Raw genomic sequence first — 15,291 nt, forward strand, 5'->3', positions numbered from 1 at the left:
GGGTCGTTGTAATGAACTAACATTATATCTAATAGCAACCTCAATATCGCTATCGTAGCTGGTATGTGCTGCCTTAGTATATTAAGGTAGCCCAGTTTAGTGAGGTTTTTCTGGATGATATGTACGGACCTTGGTCTTTAGATGCCTTGGCACCCCACACCATAATGCTGCCACCGCCGTGTTTAACTGCTGCTACAATGTTACTGTTTTCTAAGGCAGTGACTACTCTTTTCCACATCAATTGCAGGCCATCGGAACCGAAAATGTTGATGAAACGCAGAGAATAAATACTTTATAAAATTATTCTGGCTTATAAGCAAACTCTTGGGCATATTCAAGTCATTTTTAAGGTTTTCTGTGAAACAAAACCTTCTTAAAATCGGTGTTCGTCTGTCTATCTGTCTGTCACAGCGCTTTACTCCGAAACTGCTAAAGGGATTGAAATTTGGTGAGAACTCTTGCGGTCTGTGTGTCCCTTTACACGTAGCGAGTGGCGCTATTTTGTATACAGTTTGAAGGGGGCTCCCCATACATGCGAAAGGGTATCAAATGAAAGAGCCCGATTAGGGGAGTGAGGGTTCAAAATGGGTGCTCCAAAGTGAAACAGGTCTCGTTCTCAGAACCTACACAACCGAAAAATCTGAAAAAATCAGTGATTCATCTATATGAAATCTAGGCTCCAAAATACATCCTGCATTCTAAAACTTATATGAAAGGCGGGATCTATGGAGATACTTTGACCTTTCTTCTTTAAGTTTTTTCAAGCAGTTGTATATCAGTATCAATTACTGAAGGCGTATTTGCTAATGAAATTTGCGGGTAGTGTAAAATAAAATGGAGGTGTGTGTTCGTATATATGCTTTCGTGCACAGATTAAAATGGAAATGCGTGAAGATGCGTTAGATCAGTTTTGTTCCCAATATTTATGTCTTTAATATTTGCGTACTTATGCATATTTTGTTTAGCAATATATGACGGAATAGTGTGCACTCATGTTGTTATGTATGAATGGAAAAAGATTCATAGATAGTTGCTGACATAAGATGAACACAAAACCTTTATACCTGAAGTGCCGAGCTTCTGGTATTCCAACTTGTTTTAATATTCTTTTGGGGAAGGAGTAGGTTTTTCCTCGTAAAATTGGCCCTGGATCCCTTCCCCCCCCCCCTTTCGCCAGAAAATTTCGGACGGTTTGAGGATGAACTGACACTATACCTTTGTTCTCCAAATTCTTGTCTCCAAATTGTTCCTTATGTCCTGCAGAATTTGTCTTTTTGTTTGTTCCGACTGGGTTTTCGCAGGTCGGCCACAACCTACTTTGCGATAAACGGATCCACTATCTTTAAAACTTTCTATGATTTAATACACAGTGGATTTTGGCTTTTATATTACTTCAGCGTCTTCCTAAACACTTTTATTATTACTGAAATATTTAATCATTAGCTCTTTTAAGACACGGGACAACTACTTACTGTCCATTTTCGGGCCTTCACCGGGCGATACTTGCAACTGGTTTTCGAGATATTTGACTTCAAAGTGTATTGTTGTAACTGTCCAACTTTTTAATTAGTTGATAGTATATTTCCATGGAGCGTGCTAATTCCTTAGGTTATTCAATCCATATATTGGGTTGGGGGAAAAGTAATGTCGTATTTGTGATCAAATTTTATCGCTTTATTTAACATACTTAGAATTATCCGATTTAAGTCAAATATGCGCCGTTTTGTTCGCAAACTTGTTGTCATTTAGAAGCCATTATCCCTCTCTTATAAAACCTTCCTCCTTATTTGCAAAAAACTCAGACAACCAGTTTTCGCAAGCCTCTTTTGAGGCCAACTTAGTAGCACCGAGAGCGTTTTGCATGGACCGGAAGAGTTGGTAATCACTTGGTGCCAAGTCTGGACTATACGGTGGGTGCGATAGGACATCTCATCCGAGCTCCCGTAGCTTCTGGCGGGTCATCAAAGATGTGTGAGGCCGAACGTTGTCCTGGTGGAACAGAACACCATTCCTATTGACCAATCCTGGCCGCGTCTGGTCAATTGCCTGCTTCAAACGATCGAGTTGTTCACAGTAGAGGACCGAATTGAGGGTCTGGCCATAGTTGAGCAGCTCATAGTGGGTGACTCCCTTCCAATCCCACCCTTCCTGGCCGTCAATCCGGGCTTGGCGATGGTTTGGGCCGGCTCGCCGCGCTTCGACCACGATCTTCTTCGCTTGCGGTTTTTGTACGTGATCCACTTTTCATCACCAGTCACCATCCACTTCAAAAATGGGTTGAATTCGTTCCGTTTCAGCAGCGCATCGGAGGCGTTGATTCGGTCCAAGAGATTTTTTTCCGTCAACTCGTGTGGCACCCAAATATCCAGCTTTTTTTTGGAATCCAATCTTCTGCAAATGGTTCCAAACGGTTTTATGGTCCTTACCCAGTTACTGGCCAATCGAGCGAATGCTCACATGCCGGTCTACTTGGATGATTTCGACGATTTGATCGGTTTCTACGACGATTGGCCTACCAGTACGGGGTGTATCTTCGACATCCACTACACCAGAACAAAATCGATCGAGCCAACGCTGTGCTGCGCGAATGGCTACAGTATTGGACCCATAAACTTCACTAATTTTTTCGGCCGCCTTCGTTGCATTTTTACCTCTCAGGTAGTAAAAATGTAAAATATGACGGATTTCTTCCTTAGTGGACTCCATTTTTGACGCCCTATAACTTGAGGCTGAAACGTACGATCATAAAACTGTTAAAGAAACACCTGTAGCCCAGATTGTCGTCTTCAAATCACCGTATGGTATGACTCGATGCGATAAGTACAAGACAAGATATATTTAAGTTTCGCCATCTATTGACAAAATACGACATTACTTTTTCCCCAACCTAATATTACATGTGTTTCAGTTTTTTAGCATAGCCCTAGCTCGTTTGTAGTACCTGCTTACCGTCAAACAGCTTCTCGGTATAATACACGAGTTCAAAAATGACTCTTCTGGTACATAGCGGTGTTATCTCCCGGTACCCTGGTTTCTTACTAAGAGAATTATTCACTACGTTTGGAAGCTGCTGAGTATTTGACTGCAAACGTATTTTTCCCCTGAGTTAGCATCGACACGATCGGATTGACAATGCATTCACGCACATTTTGTAGACACAATCAGTTTAAGGCCTGTCCGAATCCTGAAGTATTGGAGTGGCCTAATTTGACTAAAGCCAACTAGGATCGACCATAGTCATCACTTGATCGAACAAAATTAACAAATATAGCATGAACGAGATCCGGGTATACTGGTCTTTTTGCTAATGACCCCTGAGTCTGTGAGTCGTTTTTCAACTTCACGCTTATCTTCAAAAGACCTTCCATTTGACATTGCTCAAACCTTTCTAAAAATATTAAGTAATGTTGGCATGAAAAATTAGTACCACATGATTTTTCGGTTCAGAAACGTGCACGAGCTCACGTTCTCGATAATGGCATGCAAATAAGAACGAAATTAATTGGACGGGGTTTAATCAATTTGTTGAAATCCATATGAAACCGCGACTACCCCGTCAATTATAAATCGAAATATGTTTGTTCATCGAAAATTTCATGGAAATCTCAACGTTATCATCCCATTGAATATCAAGCTATTTTTGATTCAATTGAATAATGGCCAGAACATCTTTAATTAATGAATCATTTCCCGCTCAAACAACAGCGGACTTTTCTAAATATATGGAGATAGATATGCGAATGCAGCACACTAGAATTTTCATTTATGACCACATATTCCCATCTGGTCATGGTTAATTAATAGTAGCACATGGCTCATCGCTCATGGAAATGATTTATGTGCGATATACTTATATTTCAATATTTCTGCAACAGCCACGCAAAATGGCAAAGTATAGTAATTTGTTTCTGTAGATTGGTTCCTAGTACACTCAGTTCATATTAAAAGGCTGTGGAAATTTGGAAGCAGGATTCATGTGATTTCGATGATTTTCCATCTGCGTCGGACGAATCCTCCAACAAAGTTGTCGCCTAGAGATTCTTTCCTCCACTATTTGGTCCACCTGTTCAACCTATCCCAGTTTTTGTAGTTTGGCTAGAATCGATACAGCTTACTCGTAGGATATTTGCTACAGTTTGCCAATCTACGTATCTCTTTATTAGTCCCTATATGGTGTAGTGCACCACGCATAAACACATTGGTAGCGTTCAGAGTTCCACGTCAGCGACTTATTTTCATCCACGTTCCGCAACCATATATAATAGTAGTGTTACTGCATAAAAGGCTTTATCCATTGTTGCGGTTCAGAATGGTATTTCATAATTTTCTCTCTCTTTCTTTTGAAAACAGGTCTCCCGAAAGGGCTACTTGTTCAAAGTTGAAAGCCACAAGGTGATGCTTCACCTGTTGAGGGCACTTCTTCCCGTTTGAATTATACACTTTGTTTTCAACTCGTTGACCTTCACCCCGGCCCCTCAGTAGCTTGTCACGGACAATTGATCTAACCATGTTGGCAATAGCATCCTTCTAGTTGCACATTCTCTTAAGAGTGAGCTTTTTGTATTTACCGAGATTATCTTTCTGACAACAGATTTTAATACTAGGTTGTAAAATATAGGCGCGAGATCATATCCTTTTCAAGGTTTTGTTGAAAACAAAACGGTAATTACCCATCCGAAAATTAGGGTGGTCCACGTGCATGGTATTCAGGCTCCGAACTATTCTCCGTTACGATATCCGCTCAAATAAAGTAAATAATAATAATAATCGTTGGCACAACAATCCATATGGGATCAGCGCCTTGAAGTGTGTTAGAGCACTTAATTCAAGACTGTAACGGTACACTACAGAACACTGTAGGATGCAATGTGATCAGCATTACGCTCGCCCGAGATTATTACCCTGATTTGACTCAGGTACTCATTCATAGCTGAGTCGACTGGTATCCGACGTAAAATCACGATACAAATCCCACTGCCGCCAGCGAGATTTGAACCGCGACCTTCCGTACGACAGCCACAAAGTAAATAATAGTATATTATTATATTTTGAAAATGTACTACGCACCCCCCTTAATTTAATCATACTGCATCATACTGAAAAGTTTGGTGGAAATCCTATCATTCTTAACCAATTTATAGTAGGTCAAAGTTTGCCTATTTCGCCTCAAATTACTACTCCCTTAGAGATAAAATGTCAGTATCACATCGAATTGAATCTCGAGTATATTCCATGTATATACACTACGAACTAGATATAAATGGAACCATCCATACCCAAATATTCTTACATAACAGCTCAACAAAATTTTTCCTACCTGAAGCTAGAGCTTCCTGTTTCCGATTCGGAACTTTGAGTCAGTTCGTTTTGGTTTGTAATTAACACCCCATGTCTTCCATCCTAGCTCTTATCAGTTCAGTCAGTTTCTAGCGGTAACCTAGTGAACTGGTATACCTCGATGAGTTTGTATATTTCAACGCCTTTTTTAAGATTTTTTTTTTTTTGTGAAACAAAACCTCTATTCAATGGTGGTCTCTCAGTCACACTCAATTTACTCGAATACGACCAAACTGTGTAGGAAGGTGTAGTATCTTAACCCCTATACATATAGCGTGACGTGGTGCAATCCTCCGTTGAGTTTAATGGGGGCCTCCCCATGCTTGCATATACATATGTATGCATCAGCGTGCGGTAATAGACTATGTTTATTTGTTTAGGACTGGTATAATATTTATGAATCAACAGGTGTGTGAACTCGAAAAGTACAGGGAGGAACTGCACCAGGCGCGGAAATTTTACCAACAAGTCAGCAGGATGAAGCCTTACACCCCACGATGCTCATCCTGCCGAGACAACAAGGGAAATCCGATTTCCAACCGAATAACCGAATGGGCATATTGGAGCCAAGGGGTGAGTACTTTGATGAACTACTGAACAACCAGAACATCGGCGAGTTGGAGGTTCCGCCAACTGAAGACGGCGGACTAATACTGCCACCATCAAGTATAGAAGAAAGAGTCCGTGAAATTCATCGACTTAAAAATCTGAAGTCGTCAAGAGCCGATGGAATTACAGCCGAATTGGTTAAATATGGACGCGACCAATTACACCAAGTGGTTCATCAACTTGTGTTCAAGGTGTGGGACAGCGAATCAATACCTGACGACTGGCAAAGAGGCATTATCTACTTCATACATAAAAAGGAAAATATCACACAGTGCAGCAATTATAGAGGTATCACGTTGCTGAGTACTATCTATAAGATATTTTCCGCTATCTTGCTAGGCCAAAGAGGCTTTACTCCAGACAAATCAGCAACAGATCAGATTTTCTCTCTGCGGCAAGGGAAGGAAAAACTGTTGGAATATGGCCATTGGTTGCAACATTTTTTCATCGACTTTAGGGCCACTCTACACGGCCATGAGAGAATTCGGTATCCAAACGAAATTGATAAGACTGACTAGGCTAACCCTGATCAATGTGTAAGACCAGATAAAAGCAGCAGGATCACTCTCAAGACCATTGAACATCAATAATGGACTAAGACAAGGGGATGCCCTATCATTCGTCCTCTTTAACCTGGCCCTAGAGAAAGTAATTCGCGATGCAGACGTAAATGCAAGGGATACGATCCTCTTTAAGTCCACCCAATTACTGGCCTATGCTGACGATATCGACATCATGGGAAGAACAGCCTGACCTCCATCCAGATCGACCAGGCGGCGCGAGATCTTGGGCGGCACATCAACGAAGACAAGACAAAATATATGATGGCAATGTCAGCACGAAAAAGCAACCTACCAATAACATCAAACCGCACTGGTCAAACGGGAAGAATAAAGATAGGAGACTACATTTTCGAGACCGTTAATAATTTCTCCTATCTACGGTCGAACACGGTAACAGCTACGACGGTGAAATCCGCGCACGGTTGTTGGCAGCCAACAGAGCCTATTTCAGCTTACAGAAACTGTCTCGCTCGAAACGTCTCACGTTAGGCCGTCCGGCTGTGGATAAAATCCGGCTCAATAGGTTACGGTGGGCGGGTCACTTAATCCGTATGGATGAGGATGTTCCAGCCCGGAAAGTTTATAAGGACAATATCTACGGTAGAAAAAGAAGACGAGGCAGACCCTGCCTAAGATGGAGCGATGGCGTAGGTCAGGACGCCAGACAGCTTTTAGGGATATCGAATTGGTGGACCTCGACGCAAAACCGGGATGTCTGGAGTTCCTTATTAAGTTAGGCCTAGACCGGATACCGGTTGTTGCGCCATTGATGATGATGAAAGAAAAACGGACTGAATCGCACTCTTCAACAAGCGTCGCTTACTGTATAAGGGACCTCCGACATCGGACATCAGCCGGCAAATCGCAAACATTCTCGTCGCAGCATTGTCTGGGTTGTTGCGAATCTGCTCGAAGAAGCTCATCTTCGCGTCTATCATAATGCCGAAGTATTTCACCGCCAACTTCAACAAGACCATGATTTCATCCTCTCTTTGGTCAGCACAGCGATTTCGATTTTCTCCAGAGCTAAGGAAAATCCATGCTCAGCCATCCATCTGCTTACTCGTCTCATCAACATTCCTAGTATGCGCTGAGCTTCCTCAACCTTGCGTGCGGTAACCAGTGCCGTAACTTCACCCGCGTGCCCGACCTGACGCGATTCATCAGGCATCTTGAGTCGTAAAGACTATCGTATAAGGCGTTCCAAAGATCCGGATCAGAGATAGATCCCTGAGCGGCCCCGATGTCGTCTTCATTCGACGCTGTCCTTCCTGGGTCTCGTGGAATAGAGCACGGTCCTTTAGATAGTTCCTCAATATCCGCAATAGGTAGCCTGGAGTATGGAAAAGATTTGCCAGTGCCTCAAGCATGTCGCAACACCTCGCGGAATTGAAGGCGTAGGTTGGGTGTCACAAACAAGGAGTACCAGTCGCCGACAGTGGCGGTTGTGTGCTTCAGCGAGTTTTGACGCATGGATCACTTTCTCAATGGCATCAATTGCGGATTCCGCCGCTCTAAAATCATATCGTGTTGGTGAGTAGTCTATCGCCGTATATATTGCATCAGTCATAAGCTCATCAAGCCACGCCTGATGAGCTTCTGAAGCAGCTTCCCCTCAACAGACTGGGCGGACGATATGCTAACAGCATCTCGGGATCACCTTTGCTCCTGCTTATCAGTAGTCTTGCAACCTTTCAGCGAGAAGAAAAAACACCCGCTGTCAAACATGCGTTGAATTCGTCGAGTAGCAAGTTCCGCTTGAATGTAGATACGCGTTTTAACACTTCCTGGTGTTTTTTTTGTCGTTCATGGAAAATACCGCCTCCTCTAGTTCCTTTGCAGTGAAGGGTAGTCATTCCTCAGTGGTCACTCCTTCATCGGCAGGGTTTTGTTTTGTTTTTGTTTTTAAACTCATTTTTATTTTTAAGAAATAGGTAACAATAGTATATAGATTAAAAAAATGAACTATAAAAAACAATCTTTTAAAATAACAAAAATAACTTAAATCTAATGGCCACTGTGAGCTCTCAAAGTTTTCGAATAACAATTTACAGGCAGAGAAGAGAAACAGTAAGAAATAAAAATCTAATTTTACAATAAGTTGTCGGGAAATGGTCAAAAACCCGACAGAATTCACTTGGCCTTAGTGGCAAATAAAGAAATATAAAAGTAATAATAAATATTTGATCGCTTCAAAAGATACTTTTAACTTAAATTATTGTTCTTAAAACTATCATAATTATATATTTTATATTATACATTTTTTCTTTTTTTTTACAATAACATCCATACAAAAAAAACAAAGAATAGTAACGTATGTATTTATAAGTTACAACTGGAGACAAAATCAGCACCCGTTCAATATGTACATATTTACAAAGCCCCACCAAGAAACAAATGGCAGAACTGAGCACGGCCACCGCTAACCGGCATCCCGCAGCCACCAGTACCGAGATTTCTCTTTTTCATCCCGCTTAATATCAATTGCTCTCGCTCTGGAGTATCTCCAGTCGAATCCCGGAGCCCCCACTGTCAAATTCGGGGGGTATTCTATCCTTTTGTCCGTGGCCCGTCTATGTATATGATACATAACCGGATCGCCGGCAGAATCAAGTATTAGACCATTCCTGTCAAGATACACGAACGCTTCGGGAGGAATGAAGCCTGTCGTGAGAGTTTTCTCGAAAGACCCACCATTTGGATAGACGGCTGCGAAACCCAAGGGTTCTCACCATGCGAAGCAGATCGTACTATATGATTCCGAATCAATCTGACGATAACTGTGTCGATTCTTGACACAGCAGCAGCTGCATACATCACTTCATTAGTTATATAGTGCTCATAGTTTGACGAAGCAGTCCTATTAAGCCCCGTGCAAGCACGCAGACATTTCCTTTCAAAGATCCTTATTTTCTCCATTTGGCTAGCACTCAAATTAAACCAAATAGCACACCCGTAGGTGAGCACCGGTCTAACCAAAGTAAGATAACAAACAATCTTAACCTTCCGGCTAAGATGTGGAGCATAAAAGAGTCTTCGAAGAGACATGAATGCCTTGCGAGCGCTTTCTAGCGCGACTTTAACGTGCTCGTGGAGACGCTCGTCAAGACGCACACCCAGGTATCTAACGCACTTCTTATGAGGAATGCGCTCAGAACTATCCTCGTTCGCGACAATGTGAAAATCTCTCCAATTCCTTTTCAAGTTCCTACTGGCGTACGCCAAGGAATTTCGAAACAGAATCGTTTCACACTTTTGCGCATTGATTTTCATCCGCCAACTGTTCGTGAAGAACTTAATATCATTGAACATCTTCTGAAGTTCAACTTGCACCTCAGTTACCTTCTTGTGCGCCGTGTAGGCTATCAGATCGTCAGCAAAGGCAACCAACGACCTTTTAGGAGATTTATTAAAATCGAAAGAATTGAGTAATTCGCCGGCAAATACCGCAAAAAGTGTAGGCGCAGTCACTGTCCCTTGCTGTAATCCATTCAGAACATGAAATTCTCTGCTAGTAGTGAGATTTCCGTCCGTAATGACAAAGCACTTGCCATATAGCATACTACACATCATCGCTACGAGGTGACTGGGAAACTCATTCTTCAGGAGCCTGAAAATCAGTCCATCCAACCAGACGGTATCAAAAGCTTTCTTCATGTCTATAAGGCAAGCGCCTACGCACTCACCATTGTTAATCCGCCAGCAAATATCAGACGTTACCTTCGTTATTGCATGTATTGTCGAATGTCCAGATCGAAATCCGAATTGCGCGTTCGGCAATAATTCCTTCTTCTTTATATGCCCGTTCAAGGCTTTCAATACCAAAACCTCAAACACCTTGCTGATGTTAGGCAGCAAACTGATTGGGCGGTAGCTTTGAGGGCTGGATGAATCCTTCCCTCTCTTTAAAATCGGGAATACTCGGGCTTTCTTCCATTGTCCTGGAAAGAAGGAATTGTTCAATAAATTATTGAACAAAATGCAATAATTACGAATGGCAATGTCTGGTAAATGCCTGAGGACCACGTTGGGAATGCCATCCATACCGGATGATCTCTTATTGTTTACTCTTCTGAATATGGAAGTTAACTCTACACATGAGACAAAGTAATCAAGCAGATTATGACTCGGTATGAGATCAGCCTGCAACGCAGAGCTAAATTGGAGAACTGTGGTGCCGTTCAGGCTATATTTGAAATTATGGACATCTCGTTCTACAATTTCCGAAAGTCGCGTTGGCTCTAAGTCCGTTTTGGGCCCATGCACCGATTCGAAGTGCTCCCCTATAAGTTCGAGTTTCAGAGCATCATCCATCACGATGTAATTGCCTTGCGCATCAGCAGTTACACTATTCGTGTCTATACCTGAGTCAATAAGGTGTTGTATCTCGCTGCCACCGACTTTAATTCTCGGTACAGTTATTCGTGACTTCTTCCGGAATAACGTATTTATCTTAGTAAACATGGAATCTGGATCGCTTGGTGAAATACCCTTTAACTTCTCCCGCCATTGGAAGTTCACTTCATTTACGTAATGTTGAAGGATAAGATCCCGCGCGATCTTTAGAAGTGATTTGAACTCAACCAATATGGGATGATGATAGTTCCCATATCTCCGATAGATTTTGTTGATGCGAGTGAGCAGAAGGCTTTTCACTTCTTTCAACCGTTTTATGGCGTTATTTCCTCGTTGCTCAAGTTCCTGTCACCTGGTGCAATTGTACTATCGTTTTCCCCATCAAGAGGTGGGCATTTCTCTCGATATCCCCGAATAAACCTCTCTTGGAATTTCTTCCAATTTGTTTGTTTAAAGTTCAGCCTGTGGACGCCACTGTCCATCGGCAGAAGGCGAACTCTTCGTCCATCAAACAGAACTTCAATAAGAATAGCGTTATGGTCGCTATCGTAAGGAAGAGTCTGTAGTTTCCGTTGAGGATTCCTAAAATTAAAGTTCAAGCGCGCGTCAGCAATGCACAAATCCAGATAGGAATTTGCCCTGGGCCAGGTTGGAGTCTCTGACCCATATAATTCGCATTTATACTCTATCTGGTATTGCTCTATCCAAGATTTGAGGAATAGCCCTCTGGGATTGTTTGTGGCGTTTAGCCACGAGGTATGCTTAGCATTCAAGTCGCCAGCAGCCATTAGCTGCTCTGTAAGCATTCCATTTTTTTTTATCAATATTGTCATTTGCTTTTTCAAATCTTCGAGTGTCTTCGCCAGCTCGCCATTTCTTCTTTCAAGATTGGCTATCCTCACTTTGGCTATTTTCAAGTCTGGATCCTTCTCGTTGCGGACTCCACGACCGATCCGAGTGCCCCTAGGCCTTATGGTGGGGGGCCGGTCTGGTCCGCCACCCGCCGACGGCTCGCCGCTCATTCCCGCCAAGCCAAAAAAACGAATTTTTTCTCAAAACTTTTTAAGGAAAAGTAACTTAGATAACAACTCAATAGTAAATTAGTTTCAATTAAGTTTTAAATTATATATTATTAATTAAGTAATATAAATATCTTTTTATATTCTTGATAAAAGTTAATTTAATTTCAATTTTAAATTATTTTTATTAATAATATCAATTTGTAGACACGTCCGTTCTCTACAAATGTCAGCCTACTACCTCATCGACAGGGTCAGTTCGGATGGGGTGGACAGGGAAAAACTTTCTTCCATCTTTGCTACTTCCATAGAACAGGGTGATCGATGGGCACCGATTTTTTTGGTAACTAGCTTATACCCGAAGCCTCATGGCTCTCTATTTATGTCGTTGATTAGTTCCTGCCAGGAGCGTGCCTTCTGCCTATTGATTTCGTGACGAAATTCCTTTTTCCGACTCTTATACTCTGCAGATCTAAGTGTCATCTCGTCGCGCTGAACAATTCGGGGACATCTGAAGCAGTTCCTTAATGAGTTTTGAGCTTTTGCCCTGACGAACGAAATCACCAGCATTTTTTTTTTCCTCAACGCGCAATTAAGTTACCTCGAATCCTCTTGAGAATCGATATCTATGTACTAGCAAATCAATTTACAAGAAGAACACGCACCGTTTGGAAGATGGTGAAGTTAAATATAACTTTACGGAAGTGACTGCCATCACCCAGATTATCTGAGAAGCCTTCCATCTGTGTCCTATTCTCCTGCCCTCTTAATAAATATTTGCAACTGAAATGGCACTCGAATGAGATATCAGGATGAATAAACACCCCAAGATTCCTCATGGAGGTAGCAGTGACCTTAGACTTTGAATGATAAGAATTTTGTCTTCAAAACTAAGGAAGCTCTTCTTCTAAAGAGACCATTTCATCCGAGAGAGGTGTCGTTATCTCGCTGTTTCCGGCATTGATAAAGTTTTTTGACTTAACACTCAGTAATTAAGAATTTTTTTACTTGGTCGTACCTACCAAAGATGCAAGTGGGGGCTAATCGTTTTTCGGATCTAAGGTCCACTTCGTGCCATTGTCCGAAGCCACACACTCAATTTAATGATTCTTGGACAATGTTACTCAGGAACAAATTAACGTGTACGGAATCAAAAGTTAATAAGAATTTGGGCTAGAATGGATCAATCTAATTATTTCAAATGCAGTGTTTCAAATATAGAGTAAAATACAATTTATCGACAAAGTGGTGCGGCTGTTTCTCGATTTTAATAGTTGAGCACTTTTACTTGGGTAGACAGATTTAGTCAGTTTTGACCTACGAATACTGATATATTATTATTTACTTTGCTATTAAGCATATCTACATTTTACCGTTTTCTATTCTAGTGATTGCATGCGTCGCATTACATCACAGCTTGCCCATAGAAGATACAAAATGTGCCAATTTTTGTGAGCTAAACTATGCTCCAATTTGCGGTACAAATGACGAGGGCAAAACCAGAACGTTTGCGAATTTGTGCGTCTTGAAATCAGAAAACTGTTTACGACAATCAAGTATGTATTATTAAAATAATAACCGATTCTGCGTTCAAAAATATTAACGCGTTTTCTACGCATTTTTTCTCATTTCAGACTTTCAAAAAACCGCGGAAGGACCTTGTCCTTAATCATATGAGCATCATTCTTGTGATATTTTCATCGCTTATCCAGATTTTTAAGCAATCATCGTCTAAATTATTCATTTAAACATAAAATAATTATGATATAGTAGTTTGTATTGTAGAAGCATAACGCATACGTGAATCATGTAAAGTAGTGATCCTTATTTGTAAATTTAGATCGTAGATTTTTGTAGTCTGTTTTGAGTTCATTGACAAATACATGTTATATCATTTCTAAATTTAGACGCATAGGGTCTACAGTACGCATCGTTCGCACCAACTGATAATGACTGTATTCTATGGTGATTAGTGCCTCCTAATCAATCTAATTCTACACGAGCTTATTCTACTTTCAGAATGGGCGCCTTATTAGTCGTGATTTAACGATGTTAAGATCTTGCTCTTTCTTCAATAAACCAAAAATCTCAAGTTTCCGTTCGAATAGCAAACTTTTTCATTTCTTACGACTATAAGCATTCAGCTGAATGCAATCTTTTTCATTTCTCCCTGCAAATCGAGAAGAAAAACCCACATTTTCTTATCAGCAGTTAATAAGAGCACTATAATTCCAAACAGTAGCGTCACAATAAATTTCGCGCGTAAATGACTTCGGCAAACCGGAAACTCTTAAATAATATTGAAAAGTTATCAAGTCCCATTCAAACTTTGCACCATGCACTTTTTGGCTTTACGACATTTCCTTTTCATTAAGCTGTTATTATTGAGGGAGAGCATTATCAGAATCAATTACAATTCACTCAATTCCATTCAATTCATTTATAAATTTTAGCATCATTTAAATGCCGCCTTGCTACAGTAGTATTGATGATAAGCCAATGTAAATTTGAATATATGTTACTTATCGGAGGATTTTTTAAAAATTTATTTCACCGTCTTTCGAGTGTAATATCCTGTTAATCTCCCGAAAGAACTTTAAAAATATAATGTGAAAGCAGACTGTGTTGTGTTTGATTTTTTTTAAATGTATTGATAAGAATTTAATGGGGGCAGGCTCTTTCGTATATTCATCAGAGAAAACCTACGACAAACGATCATAAGTTGTCTATATAAAGAACATCCAAAAAAAAAAGAACGAAAAATACCGTTAGATAAACTGAATCTGAGAAAGCAATAAAAGAGCTTAAGTGAGTTTCAGTTGCTAATTACTTTCACACATGGAGGTTACAGGTACCCCACATAATAACTAAAAATTAAACAAAGAACTCTGCTTACTCGTTAGAGCTCAAATGGCACGCGAGGGCCCGTGAAGTACAAAGTAGTGTGCGTTTTAATAAAGTAGAAGCTACCACAGAGGAGGATGGAAATCACGTCGGGAGTAGCGCAGGGATCCATCCTAAGGCCGGACCTCTGGAACGCTTCCTACGATAGTCTGCTGAGACTCGATATGCCCAAGAGTCGCGCCTGGTCGGTTATGCAGACGTCGTTGCGGCACTTGTTGCCGGACACACTGTTGAACAGGCGCAAAGCAGACTTTGCATATTGATGCGACGGGTAAGCGGATGGATGACTGCTCACGGTTTCAACCTTGCGCTGGAAAAAACCGAAGTAGGCATCCTGACCAGAAGGAGAATCCTGACAATGCGTTCCATATCGATCGGCGGGTTGACTATAGAGTCAAAACCAGTGATTAAATACCTTGGTTTAATGCTCGACTCGAAAATGAGCTTCTTTGAGCAAATCAAAGCAGCCGCGGACAGGGCTGCAGCAGGAGTCGCGGCCTTGA

The 15,291-nt window shown here is 41.2% G+C and overlaps 1 protein-coding gene across 1 annotated transcript in view; it reads left to right on the forward strand.

Moving 5' to 3' along the window:
* Positions 1-14,504, forward strand: part of LOC119659892 (turripeptide Lol9.1) — a 28,340-nt gene extending 13,836 nt beyond the window's left edge. Inside the window, exons 2-3 of the mRNA XM_038068215.1 lie at positions 13,273-13,440; positions 13,519-14,504. Coding sequence (XP_037924143.1) covers positions 13,273-13,440; positions 13,519-13,553 — 203 coding nt within the window. The 3' untranslated portion in view covers positions 13,554-14,504. The remainder of the gene's footprint in view (positions 1-13,272; positions 13,441-13,518) is intronic.
* Positions 14,505-15,291: the final 787 nt, after the last annotated feature.

The sequence above is a fragment of the Hermetia illucens genome, chromosome 6, assembly GCF_905115235.1.
Source record: "Hermetia illucens chromosome 6, iHerIll2.2.curated.20191125, whole genome shotgun sequence".
NCBI lineage: Eukaryota > Metazoa > Arthropoda > Insecta > Diptera > Stratiomyidae > Hermetia > Hermetia illucens.